General features: G+C 36.8%; 2 protein-coding genes across 3 annotated transcripts; both read right to left on the reverse strand.

The window, feature by feature from the left end:
• Nucleotides 1–606: 606 nt before the first annotated feature.
• LOC103028882 (ankyrin repeat domain-containing protein 66) lies at nucleotides 607–2,782 on the reverse strand. The gene is made up of 4 exons (XM_007287815.4): nucleotides 2,620–2,782; nucleotides 1,838–1,981; nucleotides 1,001–1,229; nucleotides 607–850 (listed from the first exon to the last, which is right to left on the reverse strand). The coding sequence occupies exons 1-4, from the start codon at nucleotides 2,624–2,626 to the stop codon at nucleotides 781–783; spliced, it is 450 nt and encodes a 149-aa protein (XP_007287877.2). The 5' UTR covers nucleotides 2,627–2,782; the 3' UTR covers nucleotides 607–780.
• Nucleotides 2,783–5,717: 2,935 nt separating this feature from the next.
• Nucleotides 5,718–14,374, reverse strand: LOC103027511 (tudor domain-containing 6). 2 transcript variants are annotated; one of them, XM_049463642.1, is made up of 4 exons: nucleotides 13,973–14,374; nucleotides 6,934–12,966; nucleotides 6,622–6,687; nucleotides 5,718–6,182 (listed from the first exon to the last, which is right to left on the reverse strand). In XM_049463642.1, the coding sequence occupies exons 2-3, from the start codon at nucleotides 12,932–12,934 to the stop codon at nucleotides 6,641–6,643; spliced, it is 6,048 nt and encodes a 2,015-aa protein (XP_049319599.1). In that variant the 5' UTR covers nucleotides 12,935–12,966; nucleotides 13,973–14,374; the 3' UTR covers nucleotides 5,718–6,182; nucleotides 6,622–6,640. The 2 variants fall into 2 exon arrangements, with proteins under 2 accessions (XP_049319599.1, XP_022528728.2); XM_022673007.2 differs by having other exon boundaries at nucleotides 6,622–6,690.
• Nucleotides 14,375–14,401: the final 27 nt, after the last annotated feature.

Here is a 14,401-nt window from a genome sequence, read left to right on the forward strand (position 1 = left end):
CATTTTCTGGCAAAATTGCAGGGGTGCCAACACTTTCAGCCATTACTGTAACAGCCATGACTGTAACTCAGCTAATGTCAGGGTTGCACTACACAGAGTCATCAGGTCATTAAAACTTTAAAGCTATACAATTTGTGGATTTGCAAATGGATTTGAAAACTGGTGTGATGCAAAATATGATGTCTGTAAGAAATGAGCAATACAAATTATTTGTGTGCTGATGTACAGCAAAAACATAAAGAAGAAAATATATGGATGAGAAAATCTGTGATTTTTTACTTAAATTAGCAGTTCACACATAGCCAATGTGCACCTCTAAAAACTCAAAATGACTCAAAAATTGAACCTAAAATTAGGTAGTGTGACCCTGACCTTTAAGCTTAAAGGGCATAAGCTTCTGTAAATAATGCATTATTTTAAATAAATAACTAGTTATGTATTCGTAACATTAATAGAACATTAGGATTGTACTAATTGTAAATAGTGCATCAGGATCGTACTTGTATCTGTGCATATTAAACCTACAAACATACTGTACTGTATTTGTACAAAAATGAATGGTTATTTTTTTGGATTATAACTGATTGCTTTATTATGTCAACTGAATAAATTTTTCAGTTTTATTGTATGATTAAAACTTTGCAGTGTCAAGACAGAGTCAGTGTTTGCTGTATTAATTTTTGCAAAAACAAAGCGAGCCTTCTTACAATGTATGTTCTTCAATGTCTTCTTCTGTTCTTTTGCTTTACTGCTTCTCTTTTTTCTTCCTCCCAGTCGTCATCAAATGTCATTTGGAGGGGGCCCTTTCAGGAGCACTGTCCTTCGATGCTCCCTGCACTCAGTTTTTGCTCTGCAACAATCATTAACACATGCATCTTAATGTCAAATGTAAAAAGAAAATCGTAAGAAGTAGAATAAATCCAGATAACTAAATTCATTAATAATTATTTAGATAGACTACTAAATCAAATAGTAATAATAATTTCAGAAGACCTCCTACCTTTCAAGGAACTGAACACAGTCTGTATGCCCATAGATTTTAGCAATCCTAACAGGTCTATTTCCATAACAGTCCTCCATGTCTATGGGGGCAGAAACTGAATGCAGATACCGCAGCACTGGAAGCTTTCCTGACTCTGCCGCAAAGTGGGCAGGTGTCCATCCATTATCAGTTGTGAGAGAAGGTTGTGCTCCATTTTCAATCAGTATCCTTACTATTTCAGTCTGCCCTAATATGAGACATGGTAAAACATCAAAATCGAAACTTACACATAGCTTTATGTTTGTATATTGCAATCCCTTACAGTTAGTATCACTGTAGATTAAATTTATTTTCAACTTTAGTCAATCTACCAAGACTAATTGACAAAAAAACTCTGACCAGTAACTGCAGATTATTAACTTTACGACATCATACTGACTGAACTGTCCACACTGTCTACCACTTGTATTTACATTACATTTCCATTTACAGCACCTGTAGCCCCTTTTATCCTGTTTTACAATTACATTTACATTTACAGCTTTTTGAAGACATTCTAGCATTTGTATTTTGTTTATAGCTGTCCCAAATATATGACCCTTCATATAATTCAGTTTTAGTTAGCTTATTTACATTGAATTTCTATGTCAACTTGATATTTGTTATTGGCTCTTTACCCTTTAATAAAACTTGTTTTTTAGTATATAATATATAATATGTCTCTTTAACTACACAACTATTTTATGACTGTGTATAAGTTATAAGACATGAATGAAAATGTTAATTAGGAAAATGTTTAATTTAGCTAGGGTTCAAAGAAGCTATATAGTGATAAGGACCAGAAGTCCAGGCTACCTTTAGCTGCTGCCCAGTGTAGAGGTGTCTTATTGTTCCAGTCAATGTCTTTCTGGTTGGGACTGCATTTATTTCTTTTCAGAATGTCTTCCACAAGATCATAATCTCCCACTGCTGCCGCCTGGTGCAATTCGGTCATCTGTTCTTAATGAAATACAAAAATCAGCCTATACAACTATGCTAATTAATATGCTCTTTCAATCACAAAACTATCCAGGCTATCCAGTGATATTCATGTCCAATATTTAACAGAGATATAGTTTCATATAGCTACTGTGTTTGAGATAACTAAACTTTTTGTAGATGATACTTTGGATTTCAGTAATAGAATAAAGCACACATTTATGCGAAAACATGTTCTTCAAACCAACAGACCAAATTAGAGCAAGGTGCTTATTTAAGAGCACAGAAGAAGAAAATATTCTATTAGGTTTGGTTTACATTTACATTACATTCTTGTGTCTGTACACATATTTATCCATATGGGATAGTGTTAAATTAGTGGCAACAAACCACATTTTTGTTTATTACACCTTTCCATACCATATACCATCATTCCTGATTTATTTACTTACTTATTTCTAATATAATGTTAAATGGCATATAAATGTCTAATACGATGAGACCTACAAGTGGGTGACAATTAAAAAATGTATAAGCATAGATATGTGTAAGAATATGTAAGAAGTGTATTTAGCTGTTTATATTACATACTATATTCTTCCATTCTTGTTGTGAACTTATGAAAACTGTTAACTCTGGTTCTGAAGATCTTCTCCTACCTGGCATGTTTTGGGTGCTTCTTTGCTCTAAAACACCTGATTCAAATTAGCTTGTTATCAAAAATCTAAATCTAAATTTAAGTTTGCTATATCCAGACAGAGTCCCTAGCTTCCGAAAATGATATTTTTCCTCACACATTCACGCCATACAGAGTTAAACTACTTATTTGTACCTACCCGGCTTGGCTGGCTTACTCTTTTGTTGTGGCAACCAGTGTTGCCAACACCTCAATAAGTAAATCAGCTATTGGCTGTCCTAAAAGTCGCTAGAAGTCGCTAAATGACGGCATCGCCTAATTTGCATAATACATGTTTTTTAAGCTGTAAAGGATTAGGGTTGCGGGAGAGAAGAAAGTGAGTAAAAAACACCATAAATGTGTTAGAAATGTTACAAATGAACAACTTCTGTTGCTTTTTAAATAGGAGGTCACTTTTTTACAGTAACTTTATTTTTACGTGAATTACATAAATTAGTTTATTGCCATGTTCTTAAATGTTATTATAAGAGCAGCAGTTAGCCGGAACTGTTATTCTACGTTTTTATTTTGTCGTTTTTTTTTTTTAGTTTGTTTGTTTTATTTTATTTTTATTTTTTTACGTTTTCTTAAGTTTTCTTTATTTTTAAACCTATCATAGACAAATTGTTCAATGGTTCAATAGATATTTAGCTTTTTATAAAGAGGGAGACACTGTGGAGGAGGTGAGTGACAGGCTGTGTGGTGAATGAGGTGAGTGAATGACTGATACTGTGTGAGTTAAATTAGGGGATTTCTGTTCGTGTCACACTGAAGATACATTAATATTTATACTTCTGCTCTGTAAACACAGAGCGGGGTCAGTCAGCGGCGGCTATGGGCACGCGCAATTTTATTAGCATTGTGTTGGTGGAGCGGTGTGTGTGTGCTCTGACAGTCAGACTGCACAGTGTGAGTGATGTGGGGCGGGTCTCACGGCAGCGCCCGCTGCAGCGCGGAGGACAGTAACTGAAGAGCGCGTGTTCATCTTAGAGTCGCCAAAAGTCTCCAATAACACCGCTTTTTAACAAAAAAAGTCGCTAGAGGGTCTGAAAAGTCGCTAAATATAGCGACATAGTCGCTAAGTTGGCAACACTAGTGGCAACGCGTAATTCAAAAGGGGGTAGCTACAGCGCAGTTCCTTCAGCTACCGCTAGGTGGCGATCACACTTTTATTACCGTGAAAAGAAACATTAAATCGATTCTACGGGTTTTTTGGTCTCTTGATAAAATACTTAAATGAATGAAATACGCAGATTAAACAGACTTTTGGCTTGATGGTTCAGATAAAATGTGTTCTAAACTAGCAGCTGGTTATAAGGAGATAAGCATATTTCACTTATTTGAACAGCTTGTGGCCGCATCTCAATTGCTTGCCTACTCCCTATGTAGTGAACAAGTCAGGAACCTAAATAGTGTACCTGTGTAACAGGCATTAAAAGAAGAAAACAAAGAGAAGAGTAACCTGGTCCAATCAATTTATTGAGAAAGACCAAATGAAATGATTGAACAATCTATGTGCCGTTCTGCCTGCCTGTCTAAGGTATCCATATTCAAAAATGGCAAACTCTAGCTTTACTGCAGCTGCACCTCCTATACTATGGAGGACCAAAACCGCCAAAATTAAAAATAAATAAATAAAAACGTGAGTAAAGCACTCAATAAAAGTAATATGGTGATTAAAACTTTAACGAATACTTATAATGAATATACAAATAAATACATATAAATAAATATCTTAATAATTTATTTTTGTATTTCTTTATTAACATTGTTTACTTTTTCTTTTGATTCATTTATTTATTTACTTAACTATTTCTGCATTCATTGATTTACTGATGTTTTTATTTCTGCATTCATTTATTTCCAGATTTATTTATTTCTGCATTTTTTTATTTCTGTTTTGTCCTTATATGATAATGAAGGGGCATGTTTTCCTGTACAGGCTTAGCAATAAAGCCCAGAGAGAGGAGCTGATATGAGTAGAACAGTCCAGGAGCTAAAATGTGAGGGTGAAGTTCGATATCTGATCTGCTCAGAGAGGCAGCTGCTCGCCTCAAAGAAATTAATCAGAGTCTGTATTACGATCCAAGTGATCTTTATTAAATAATCTTCCATGTTACCAAAGTTACCACCTAAGGAGCAAGACATATACAATCAATCTTTTGTATGTGACATCGATCAACCATTAGAAATGCTAAGACACCGTGACATAATTGCTGGACAGCCTCTTTATTATCATAGAAGGACAAGGAAAAACAGAAATAAATTAATTGGGAAATAAATGAATGCAAAAATAAATAGTTATGTAAGTAAATAAATGAATCAAAAGAAAAATTCAAATGTTAAAGAACCTCAAATAATTTAAGATATTTATTTTTATATGATTTATAATTGTTCTTTACCGTTTTAATCACCATATTACTTTGAGTGATTTACTTACTTTTTTTGTTGGCATTTTTAGTCCTACTAATCCTCCTATCCAATCTTACCTCTTGTATAACATTACAATGAAAATACTTTTTCAAAGGCTCTTTGTTTGAAGCTGCTTTCAAAAAATTAAAATCAGATAACAGAATCTACATCACAAAAACATTACTCAAATACATTTGTTTGTTTGCAGTTTAACATGGAAATAATTTCTTTCTATGTACATCACCTGTCAATTCGTAGAACTGTTTAAGGTGACAGAATTTGGCATAGGGAAAAAATGAGCTTTATTGTTTCGTGGCCTGTCATGTACATGTACAATAAAAGTACAAAAAAAAAAGGTTCATCATACAGAATTTCTTCCTCCAAGTCCTTTGTTATTCGGAGTTAACTTATTGTATTGCACTACCTTTTAAAACTGTCCTGGTCACGCATCATTTACACCTAAATATAAAAAAAGCAACAACCTCACCTTCCTCATGTGTTACCACTAGCTGCTTTTTGATGCTAGCCTGTAACTCCATATGTAGTGCACCATCCTACATAGCGTACATGATCAATAGATAGCCCTTCCAGAACGTTGTGCATCAAATCCTATGTACCCCGAACGTCACTTAAATACATTTTTTATAAAATATTTAAAGACAACTACCATTGCTGCAAACAGGTCTTTATTTTTCACAGAAATACAAACGACATGAATACAAATGACAAATTCATTGAAATCATGACTGGTAGAGATGTTAGTTATAATTATATTTAAACATGGTCAGAACCACAGAAATACACTGTACCTCCAAAACAGCAGCATTACATGAGAAGGAAAAAGCTCTTAACTTTAAGTCGTAATCAATGTAAAAAAGATTCTACTACATAGAAAGATTTTTTAATCGATCCATTCATCATTTTGACAAGTCAAGAAAAAAAACAAAAAAACAAAAAGAATTTAATCTTTCACAAATGACCACATACTATAGATATAGGACACATTTACATTGTACAGTGCACATTAACATACATGTTCTAAATGTAACATGTTGGGTTTTTTTTAAGACCATGATACACCAAGTAAAAAATCCATCATATCTTCACTGATAAGCCAATGCCAAGGGGAAGTTCCTGTGTATAGGGGGGGGGGGGGGGGGGGGGGAAGGAACTGTTAATTAATAAAAACAAACGGAAAGAAACTTTGTGCCATAGCTCTAGATTTCAGCACACTGTTAGGTGAAGCATGCAGATTATTACATTTAATCTGAAGTGTTGCATATTCATGTATTTTCTACAGCTTGGCTGTTTCTTTGCAGGCTGTGGCATTACCAGCTGAAAGGTGGAGTTGTTGGAGCATGTGAGGAACTCATGTACACCTACTCATTCAAGCAGTTGTTTAAATCAGATTGTGGAAGCAGTACAATGCACAAAACTAAAAGATATTCCCATTCTCAAAAATCTAAGCCAAGCATGATGCCATATCACCCACCAAACATTATAATATCCTGATATCATACAGTACAGTAGTATGTTTCTATATAACATATTGGTTCTAAACTGTTTAGCTTACCTGTACTGTTTACAACAGGTTATACGTCCATCTTTTGGAACATCTCATCCAATTCTGCTTTGCAACCTACTAATAACAGACACCAAGAGTCAGAAAAGAATGGCATCCACTAATTTATTTTATATATATATATATATAAAAAACCTGATTATGTCCTTCGTAACATCATAATATTTTGCCCTGGCTGCAGCAAACACTATAATCTTTACAGAACACAACCATTGCAGATTAAGATAACCAGTAAAAGTTTCCTATATACACACGTTTTAATTCTCTAGACAGAAACTTTAATTAAAAAAATTGCTAACTTACCCAAATCAGCTTGTGAATATGGAACATCTGAATTTTCTTGATTGACCAATGTTTGATCATATTCATTGCTTGATGCAGTTTCAGACATTCCAACACAAGGCAAAAGTTTATCCAGTTGACCGTTTTGGAAACTTTTGCTTGAGCACTTGACATTAATTCCTCTGAACTCATCCTTGCTTTTTGAAACACACTTATCCAAAGCAAGGCTCGATTCATCACCATTAATGAGACAGACATATCTGGTAGCAAGAGTTCTTTGTGTTACCTCAATTTCTTCACATTCTTCCTTTATGTGAACAATTTGTCTGAAGGTTTCTTCTTGTTCTTGTTTTTCAAAAGGTGAAAAAGACTGAGGCTTAAAGTCACTTAAAGTCTTGATGTTTTCTTGAGAATTATCATAAATTTCATGTAATCTTTTCTCAGGAACAGACTGGACATTGCAAACTACAGGCACAGTGTCTGCATTGGACAGGGGCAATTTTGGGCTTTCATCATTAGGACATACAGCAGCAGTCCAAAAACTTTTCATCTGCTCATTTACTACACATTCCTGGGACTGGACCTTTACACAATACGAAGGGAAAGGACTGTCCAGATCGTTCTGAATGTTTGTAACAGTCAATGTCAGGGGTTTATCCACTACAAGCTCCCAGAATTTGTCAGTAGCATTGCTATTCCAGGACCCACCTGATGGGCTGAATCCTTCCAATTGACACAGAAAAGCTTGAAGTGGTCTTTCCAGCAGACTGAGGGGCAATGGTTTGACAGAGCCTGATTCATTTTCAGACTCATTTCCATAATCCACAAACAATACAGATACACTCTTTTGAGATTTTTTAATAACTTTTGCACGGTACCACAGTTTGTCAGTGAAGAGGGCTAGGCAAGGGTCTCCTTGGCACAACTCATCAATTTGAATACAAGCGATCTCTGCAGAGTTCCCAGCTTCTTGAGCAATCAGGGAGATTGTGTCAAGTCCCTCAGAATTTGCACCCTGGCACCAAAAGTAATTAGGCCCATCCATAGACGAGGCATATGCCTCAACTGTCTGGCCTACAGAAATTTCTGGTTTCTTGAATGGCATGTCTTGCTTTGGAGAATCATTCTGTAGTGTACTGAAATCATCCCATATTTCAAGAGGAAGGCCATCTAATGTGCTCCTTTGATCTGCAAGGTTAACCTCCCAAACTGTTTTGTTCTTTTTGATAAACTTACAAAACAGTCTTTTTTCACCAGCCTTCTTGAGCACAGCAGCCAGTGGACATGTCTCTTTCTCCATTCCTATAAGTATTCCTGTAGGATGATCTCTCTTGAGAGAGCAATGAATACTGAACCTTGGAACCTGTAAAAACTGCTCTTCAAGCTTGCGTACACTTGTGGCAGGAACAGTTGCCTCATTTCCAAAGTCTATGAACTCAACATGGATGTCCTTCCCATTTGTTTCTTTGATGACTGCACGGTACCAGGAGTTATCATCAGGAAAAACAGCCTTCACCAAACTTCCATGCGGAAAATAATTCATTTGGGCTTGATTATTAACTGATGAAGAAATGGAATTTAACTCTTCTGTGAGTGAAACTAGACCATTTTCATCTTTTGCTAACTGCACAAAGAAACTGTCGGGGCTAATAATGTGTGAAATGTAAACTTCTGAAACACAATCTTGTTCAAAGGTGGTAGGGGGCAGGTCTGTAACTTTAGGAACACACTTTACTGAAGGAACAGAAGTCACAGTAGTATCCCACGTCTTATTAACAGATGTAGGACTCAGGACATCAACATCAGTCACTGTCATTGGTTTCAGAAAAACCTCTTCAGTCATTTGTCCGTAGATATTAGCAGTGGAGTCATTCCAGTAATCTTTCATGAGGTCACTGATACAGACCTTATTGCACTCAATTTGGACAGAATACTGATGACAAAAAGGTAGATCTGATGCCATCTTCACATTTTGAATGATAACATTGAGAGGCTTGTCCACGAGGAGTTCAGTAAATCTACCTGAGGCAGCCTCATTCCAACATCCATCTACAGCTTTGAATCCTTCCACCTGACAGAGAAATGCTTGTGGTGGGATTTCCAGTAGGCTAGCAGGTACTGATCTCACTGATGTTTGGTCAAGTTCACTTTCATTTCCATAATCTACAAAAAGCACAGAGACAGAACTCACAGATTTATCAATAACCTGAGCACGGTACCACAAGTTGTCATCTGGGAAAAGAGCTAAGCATGAGTCTCCTTGACTCAAATTATCTAACAATACTCGATTTGTTTGTGCAGAATTTCCAGTTTCTTGAGCAATTGAAGAGATTTTGTCAAGCTTTTCAGAGTCTGCAAACTGGCACCAGAAGAAATTTGGATCTACAACAGATGAGGCATATGCTTTAATTGTCTGACCCAAGGAAACATCAGGTTTCTTGTACACACCTGGACAGACTCCTCTAGAGCAGACAGTCGTTGATGTATTGCAAGATTTTAATTCAAGAGTGCTCTCCAGATTTAATAAAGACTGGTCTTGTATACCAACTTGCCAAACCGATTCTTTCTCTTCAATAAAGTTGCAACGCAGTTTTCTCTCACCATTTGCAACAATGACATTTTTAAAAATGTCCATCTGTTCTTCTGTCCATTCTTTTTTTCTTTCAGCATTACCTACATTAATGCAACAATGAATACTATATCTAGGGAATTTGAGGAATTGCATGTCTAACTGTCTCACTTTCGAAGCAGAAAGTATGGCCTCATTTCCATAGTCAATAAATTCCACGAGAATTGTGCAATTATCTAGTTTGTTTTTAACAACTGCCCTGTACCAAGCACCATCAGAGGGGTACTGTGCTTTCACCAAATGACCTGGCATCAACTGACTGTATTCAACTTGTGATTCACATAACTGAGAACAATTCAGTTTGTCCACAAGAGAAAAAATATCAGAGTCTTCACATGCAAGCTGAACAAAAAAACTTGATGGGCTGTTGCAGTGTGAAATATAGCCTTCTGAGACACATCCTGCATTCATAATTCTTGAAGGAAGGTCTTTCAGTTTTGAGTAAGAAGGAACAGGCTTCTCATTATCTTTTTGCTTTTCCATTTTCAGAGATACAATGGGTCCACTTGCACAAACTGCAAAATCAGTACATTGCACATTTTTAACATTATGGCCTGTAGAACTGGTGTGGTCAGCTGATTTTTGTGCTTTTCTATAACCTTGGTCTGCTTGAAGATTTGAGTTAGAGTTGTCTCTTCTCCCCAAAGGCTTTACAAGTCCGTGTGAGAGCTGGTTGATGTCTTGTCTTCTTGCATTACACTCCTTGTTTTGGATTTCATTCCATTTCTCCTTTGCCTTCACATTTATGTTTGTTTTGCCATCATGCATCTCCACTAATAATTCCCCATTAGGGCCTTTCCCCATTATGGTGGCAGTGAACATACGGTCAGTTGCATAACTTTCAAACCAGGCATTCAATTCTGTTGTTGATTCTTCTAAACTTACATTGAAAAGGCTAAACTTGACAGCCTGAAATGGGAGAGACATGTTTGCACTGGGCTCAGCAGGAAAAGGCAGAAGATCAGATTCATCTAAAATCAAAAGATCACCATAATCTACAAAATGGACAATGATTTTGGGATTTACTGATTTTATTTGTCCTCTGTACAACTGGCCATCCTTATATCTTGCAATACACATCATTTGTGGTAAAAAATTATTTCCTTTGGGATGAGTCATTCCACAAAACTGTTGAACGTCTTTGGTCAGTTTTTCAACCATGGCAGCATTTGGTTTAAACTGGCCATAGAAGTGGTCAACACCTTTAACACAGGTTATCCAAACCTTTTCTTTTGTGTGTAGGTTAATATGGTGGGATGAGTCTGCTTGTGGAGAATTCAGAACACAATATGTGTCAAGAGAGTCCACTGCTGAGCTATTTGCTTCTTTCTGAATGAGTGCAGTCCTACAATTTGGGGACAGTGATTCAATATCCACCACATTGAGCATTGTACCTTGTGGGTCATACATAACTGCACATATAGTGAATTTCAAAGTGGCATTATCAAGTGATGCTGAAGAAATTAAGTCAAATGAGTCAGAAAAGGCACTATCACTTAAAGCTGTATCTTCAGAACTTACAGAGTTCACCTTGTTGAACAGGCTGCACTGAAAAGCTTGACGTTTTAGCTTAAGAAATTCTGAGTCAATTGGTCGCAAATCTTGCAACGGCACTTTCAGCCGTTGGCCATAATCAATGAGGCGTACATCAACTTGAGACGAATTCAGCTGGTGGTTTAAAACGTGTGCTCTGTACCACATTCCATTATTGGGATGACATGCCACACAAATTGATCCAATGAGCATCTGGAACTGACTGCATGAATAACGTCTTTGCATATCTTCCATTAGCATCTTGAGACTTGGCACACTGTCAGCCATTTGGCACCAAAATGTTTGGTCACTTTCTACATAAGACACATTAACTTCAACAACAGTTCCAATTTTGAACAAGTGTTCGTTAAGTACAGAGTGCCCTTCAAACGGATTGGAAAAGTCACTGTGTAGCCCTTGGTAAGTACTCTTCAAATCTTCAGGACTGTCCTCCATTGTACTCAACCTAGTCCAAGCAAATCCAGATTTTTTTGGAAGGATAAAATGGTCCAGGGAATGTTCCTGAGTTACAGATGTATGCTCAAGACTACTTTTTGGGGTTTCTTTGCTGCAAAAGCTGTCTCTCTCAGACATAATGGAGCACTTCTCATGCACAGCAAAACTGTTGTTAATGTTCACATTGTTGTTTCCATAGAGCGTCACATGGTAAATACCATCAGCCAAACTTCTGTGCTCAAATTTCCCAACAAGGATTTGATCCAGCAAAATTGATTTCAACCAATCAATCTGACTGGTTGTCCACCCAGTGCCTTTGTCCTTTATACCATACAGGGAACATGCATAAGTAACAACGGGTAGTCTAAAGAACTCTGCAGATAATGGCCTGACATCTTTCAATTTAACAAAATCTTCTCTTCCATAATCAACATGGAACACTTTTGCAACATCAGACATAACATGTTTCTGCCAAACAGATCGATACCACATGCCATCACTTCCTTTGGTGGCACATGGACAACCATCAGATAGTGGTGTAGGCATTAAAGCAGATGTATTTTCACAGTATTCCTGAATTTGCTTGTTTAACCTCTTCAGTTCATGAGAGAAGACTTGCAACTTGCAGAAGACAGTAAAAGGATTAACTACGTGTGTAACTTCCACAGTCTCAATAGTTCCAGGCATCAATTCTGGGCACAAGAACTGATGGCAACTTTCGATCTTGTTGGCAAACTCAATTTGAACATTTGTTAATGGAGAGCCAGGCCAGGAAACATCTCTTGGTGAATGCAGAGAATCCTCTACAAGGATTTGAAACTGTCCACATGGTATCTTTCTAGCAAATCCAAACTCATGCATTTGCTTGAAAACACTTGGAATGTCAAGAAGGATCATTCTGGAAGGCATCATCACATCCTGAACACAACCACTCACGGTTTTGCCAGTCAAAGACTTGAGAAACTTGGAAGCGGTGGGGGACCATCTATTTTCAGGAGGTAGTGGTGATGCACTGGCTAAGATAAAAAGCTCCATCAGGGGTGGTAGGTTAAAAAAGCTGGTGTGACCCCATGACATAATGTTGTTCGATGCCCAAAGTGTTCTACCATCATCAATAAGGAAAACATTGTATTGATCCCCACATCTTGATAGTATCCTTGCTCGATGACAGTTTTTCTCTTCTCTTACCAGACATAAAGCACCAGGATTTCCTTTAAACTTGCAATCTTTCTCTTTGTGCATGTGAATGTCTTTTTTCATTTGCTGATATATTTCCTTTGTCAGTTGCACATGGTTAAAAGTGCCTCCAAATTCTACAAAAGCAGAGTCGGAGTGTAGGTTTACACTCGTGATGTGAACAGTTACATTTGATCCTATCGTTGGCAGCACATGAAGAGAACACATCTTGAAAATGACCAGGACAATCTAGGTGAAGCCTTAAAAAAAAGAACAAAAGGAACATGTTAGTTAGTTAGCTTTTTCTCTCTATAAAACCTTTAGCTAAAAATCTGGACACTTCCATGATCTACACTGACAAGTAGTGGTGCAACCATTAATTAAAAAAAAAAAAAAAAAAACTTTTTACTCTTTAGTAACACACACACACACACCATACTAATGCTTAGTATGACATATTCCTGGTACCTGTGACACTGTGTATCAAGGAAAGTGCCAGCATTAAAATGTCCTAATCGTGTTTTGAGTTTTAGGAAATAATCAGGCAAAGATAAAGCTATTCTAAAGTGATAGAAAGTGTCCATGTTAGTCTATGCTTGCTCAATTTGGTTACCATTGTGGCCATATTAAACACAGATAAAAGCAGTTTACTTCACATCTAGCTTACTACTCAAAAACTGAACTTTTCTCTCTGGTAAGAGTACATAATGAATCTAACAGAAATACCAGAAAAAGTGTATCACAGTATTGTCTTATTTGCACATTTTATACAATAATTGTTGTTAACTATACCAATGACAGACCCAATGACTAAGTCTTGACAATTCTAATGAATCACCTGCACCTTTTTTGAAGACATTCAATACCCTAAACGTAACTAGTTAACAGGCAGTTAAGTTTCTGGACTTTAGCACTATACTGCTATCACACGAGCTCAGCGGCATTGCTTACAGGTTCTTCAATTATAAGCGGGAGGATTTTACCCCTTCCTCTTGTAACTTTGTTTCAGGAGGAGGGTTACAATAAAAAAAGAGGCATGGGTACAAATTAGAAATGGGATTAGGCCAGTGTCTTCATTAAAGTAGAAATGATCCACAAATCTCCATCCTAACTTGTAACAGAGATGTTAGCTAAAGGTATGAGCTGTTATAAGAACAGACAGATGGTAACATTTGGTGCTCAATGTTAGATTTACCCTACTGAATAAAGTTTGTTATTACACTGTATTCCATGAGAAAATCTAATTAAACACACCGCTTTACTCACCTGTCTGTGCCCCCAACTTCATCATAAAGGCATTAACCAGGCCTCTGGTATACTCTCTTGATATTATTGAACGCCTTGTAGTTTCTCCAAAGCTTTCTCCTTTACCATTATAAAGCCACGGGTCGCGCTTTCACAAACTCGTAAACAACACCGCCGGAAAAGCAGTTACGAAGTTTTCTTGATGAACTACATGTTTCCGGTCTATTGCGCGGGAAATGGTTGATTACTCAAAGAATTTGAAAGACGTGCGCAACAGTGACACTTGGTGGTGGGAGACATGAACAGCAGCTATAAACACACGGGCCATGATTAAGGGGGTGGGGATTAGGAGACCGCTCTGGAAAAATTGAGACTGCTTCAGGTTCTGAATCAGTTTCCCTAATTTTTGCTATTTATAGGTATATGTTTTATTAAAATGAACATTGTTGT

Source organism: Astyanax mexicanus, chromosome 14 (genome assembly GCF_023375975.1).
Source record: "Astyanax mexicanus isolate ESR-SI-001 chromosome 14, AstMex3_surface, whole genome shotgun sequence".
NCBI classification, from domain to species: domain Eukaryota; kingdom Metazoa; phylum Chordata; class Actinopteri; order Characiformes; family Acestrorhamphidae; genus Astyanax; species Astyanax mexicanus.